General features: G+C 50.4%; 1 protein-coding gene across 1 annotated transcript; it reads right to left on the minus strand.

The window, feature by feature from the left end:
- Positions 1-1487: 1487 nt before the first annotated feature.
- LOC104080366 (ly6/PLAUR domain-containing protein 2-like) lies at positions 1488-3077 on the minus strand (the record flags this gene model as incomplete). Its single annotated transcript, XM_009582740.1, is given in 3 exon segments — positions 1488-1653; positions 1655-1685; positions 2958-3077. Coding segments are annotated over 3 exon segments (317 nt in total), but the record flags the coding sequence as incomplete, so codon positions are not given.
- Positions 3078-3355: the final 278 nt, after the last annotated feature.

The raw sequence follows: 3355 nt of genomic DNA on the forward strand, positions 1-3355 counted from the left end.
TCCCGAGCCCCAGGTTTGCACAGGGCCCTCTGCCAAGGAATGCAATGCTGTGTCAAAGTTTTCTTGCAAATGGTACTGAGGCAAACCTTAAGAAACCATTAGCTCTGTGCGATGAAGAAAAAAAGTCCCCCTGCTTATTCCTTTAGTTCCCTGGCTGGCGTCTTATGGAAACAGAGTAAAAATGGACTTTGCCACAGAGGAGGTTACAGGGGTGGCATGAACACACAAGGATGGTGCATGGGATGGACCCACGCTCCACTCTGCCCTTGCTCTTGCAGGTTGTCCCCTGGACAAGCCCTGGCAATAGGAACAGAGCAAATGGCAAGTTCCCCAGCTCTCCCCCACCAGAGAGGACTACGAGCTGGGCACTCCTGGCTCATTTGTATCTGCTTCCACTCCATCTGGTTTTACAGCAGACAGGGCATCAAAATCAATCTTACAGCTGCTCCAAGGGAGAACAGAGCAAATCCCCAGCTGGGACCCAGTAGTGCTGTTAACCGGTGTAAATGGAGCCGTTGACTCTTCCCAGAGTTGAGGGTCTGGGATAATCATTACATTTCTTTTCCTGTGGTCCCTGCTGTGAAGGGACAGGGGAGGGCAGAGTAACTGAAGCTGTTGCTTGAAATGGTCTGTAAAACATCTGGGAAGGGAAATCCAGGAGCTCTGATTGCAACCCAAACTCAGGCAAAGGGCTGATGAAGGTTTTGGCTAGCCAAACTCCCAAATTTGCTTTTGCAGGTCTAACCTGCCCTGGCCTGTTAGTTAGTTTTGAGCTTTCCAGAAATACCTTCCATCTCAACACATGAAGGCTGAGCCCTTCTGAACTCATTCCATAGCTTATTCTAGACAGAGCTAATTGCCAGCCTTCTGCAATTGCAAACTACACTCTGCTGAGCAGGTAGTGAGAGGGGACCAACATCCACCTGCTGTTCTGACTGGAGACATGGCACCAAAAATGGAAAGAAAATAAACCAAGCTCCTGATGGAGGGTTGCAGGATTTTTTGGGGGTTGTGCACAGGAATGTAACAGAGGCCCACAGATACAGGTGGTGTGGAAGCTCGAGGAGACCTGGGAAAAAAGCACTATCCACGTCCAGTGTGCATACAGCCTCTGCTCTTGCTGAGGGTGACCCCAAAGCATCAGCCTTGATGGCACCTTCCAGGCCCTCCTGCTGTGCAGAGCCGTGGTGCTTCATCCAATACTGCTCCCCACAGAGGAAAGCTGTAGGGGGAGATGTGGGTCCTGGGGGCCAGAAGCAGCTGAAGGTGAGGAACATCTGCTTAGCAGCTGGAAACTGGAAATTTGAGGGTTTTAGGTCCAGGTACCCAAACTTTTGGTTTGAATCCACTTGAATTCACAGCATTGAAGATGGGTGAAGCCACAAGTCAGCGAAGAAGGTTATTCCCAAAGTATCTCAGAGTTCACGAGGCAGCGTGGCAGAGAGAGAAGTGGGGATGTTTTGGCTGGAGCGTGGGCACTTGTGGCATTACAGAGAGCACTGGAGGAGCGTGCCAACAACCATGGCCACCAGACCCAGCGCTGCAGAGCTCCTTCCCGCCCCATTGCTGCTCCTGTTGTCATCGGTGCAGAGGTCAGTGTAGCAACATGACTTAGGTTTTTTTGCCCCTATCCCGTCATAGGAGCGGCATTCAGGTTACAGTGATGTTGCCGAAAAAGGGGTAACCTGAAACAGAGAGATTGGAGAGGGGGAGAAGAATAAAAGAAAGAGAAAAAAATGGTAAAGGAAGGTGCAGACAGCTGGCATTGAGAAACACTGACTGTGCAATGGAGGGGAATTAAAAGTAAAGTGTTTATAGGTAAATAAAGGCAAATAAGGGGTCGAGCATCTCTAATCCATGGGTGGCTATAATCCAGACTGCTCTTTTAGGAACAGGTCCACTGTTTCTCCCTGCTGCCTCCTCCCTCTCTCCCTCCTGCTCCTTCTAAAGTTATTCTAGCGTGGATAAGGGACACAAGTCCCTGTGTATTTTGTTCAGGTGAGTTGCTCCTGCAATGGCTCTGCAAGGTGGCAGTGCCAAGAAGCACAGGCGTAACGCTGGCATGGTCGCTGGTGAGACGGTGCTAGGTGAAAGCATCTACAAACAAGGAGAGAGCCCCTGGGTTTCTGCGATATGTTTGCACACATCTATAGGTTCAGGGTCCGTAAGGGCATAGGGGTAGGAAAAACAAAACAGACCGAACAGGATGAGTCCTGTATGCTTCGCTATGAGGCTCTGAATCTGACAGATTTCTCTCCTTCCCACTCTAAGGTTGGATAACACCACCTGGGTTCTTAAAGGGAAGTTAAAGGATAATCCCTTTATTATGGGACTGGGACTGGGAGGAGGAGAGGGAAGCGTGGCCAGCAGGTTGAGGGAGGTAATTCTGCCCCTACTCTGCTCAGTACAGGAAAGAGATGGACCTGTTAGAGTGGGTCCAGAGGAGGCCACAAAGATGATCAGGGGGCTGGAATACCTCTCCCATGAGGAAAGGTTGGGGTTGTTCAGCCTGGAGTAGAGAAGGCTCCAGGGACACCTTCTTGCAGGCTTTCAATATTTAAGGGGGGCTTATAAGAAAGAAGGGCACAGACTTTTTAATAGGGCCTGTAGCGATAGGACAAGGGGGAATGGTTTTAAACTAAAAGAGAGGAGATTTAGACTAGATATAAGGAAGAAATTCTTTACTGTGAGGGTGGTGAAACACTGGCACAGGTTGCCCAGAGAGGTGGTAGATGCCCCATCCCTGGGAACGTTCGAGCTCAGGTTGGATGGGGCTCTGAGCAACCTGATCTGGTGAAAGATGTCCCTGCTTATGGCAGGGAGGTTGGAGTAGATGACCTTCAATGGTCCCTTCCAACCCAAACTGTTCTATGATTCTAAGTACATGAGGTCGTTTGGCCCACGAAGGATGCATCTCTCCTCAGGAGAACTCACAGCAAGCAAAGAAACATACATACCTGTGTCTACGGAGTGCAGCGTTGTTGTGCACACGGTGGCTTTCGGGGGGCACAGGGTGGTTGTTCTGCACTCAGCAATGTCCATTGGTTCCTTGCACGTGTAACATCGTAAGGAGTGGGCTGCAGAGGGAAACAGAATGGGTTTGAGGTGGTCGCAGCAGCAAAGACAGACAGCAAGTCTGCAGCTTCTCTGCTCTGTGGTGGGGACTATGTGATGGTCAGTTCTTCATCCCTCCTTGACCAAGAAACAGTGGCCTCAGAAACTAAGCACAGCTGGAGGCAGTAGCAAAGCTTGGACATGTCAGGGGGGAAAGACCAAAGCCCAGCACCAAAGGACAAGGATGGTGTTGCGGGAGTTGAGCATGATCACTACCTTGGGGGTTCAGCCGACCAAAAAG

The sequence above is a fragment of the Fulmarus glacialis genome, unplaced genomic scaffold (assembly GCF_000690835.1).
Source record: "Fulmarus glacialis isolate BGI_N327 unplaced genomic scaffold, ASM69083v1 scaffold7408, whole genome shotgun sequence".
In the NCBI taxonomy this organism is placed as follows: domain Eukaryota; kingdom Metazoa; phylum Chordata; class Aves; order Procellariiformes; family Procellariidae; genus Fulmarus; species Fulmarus glacialis.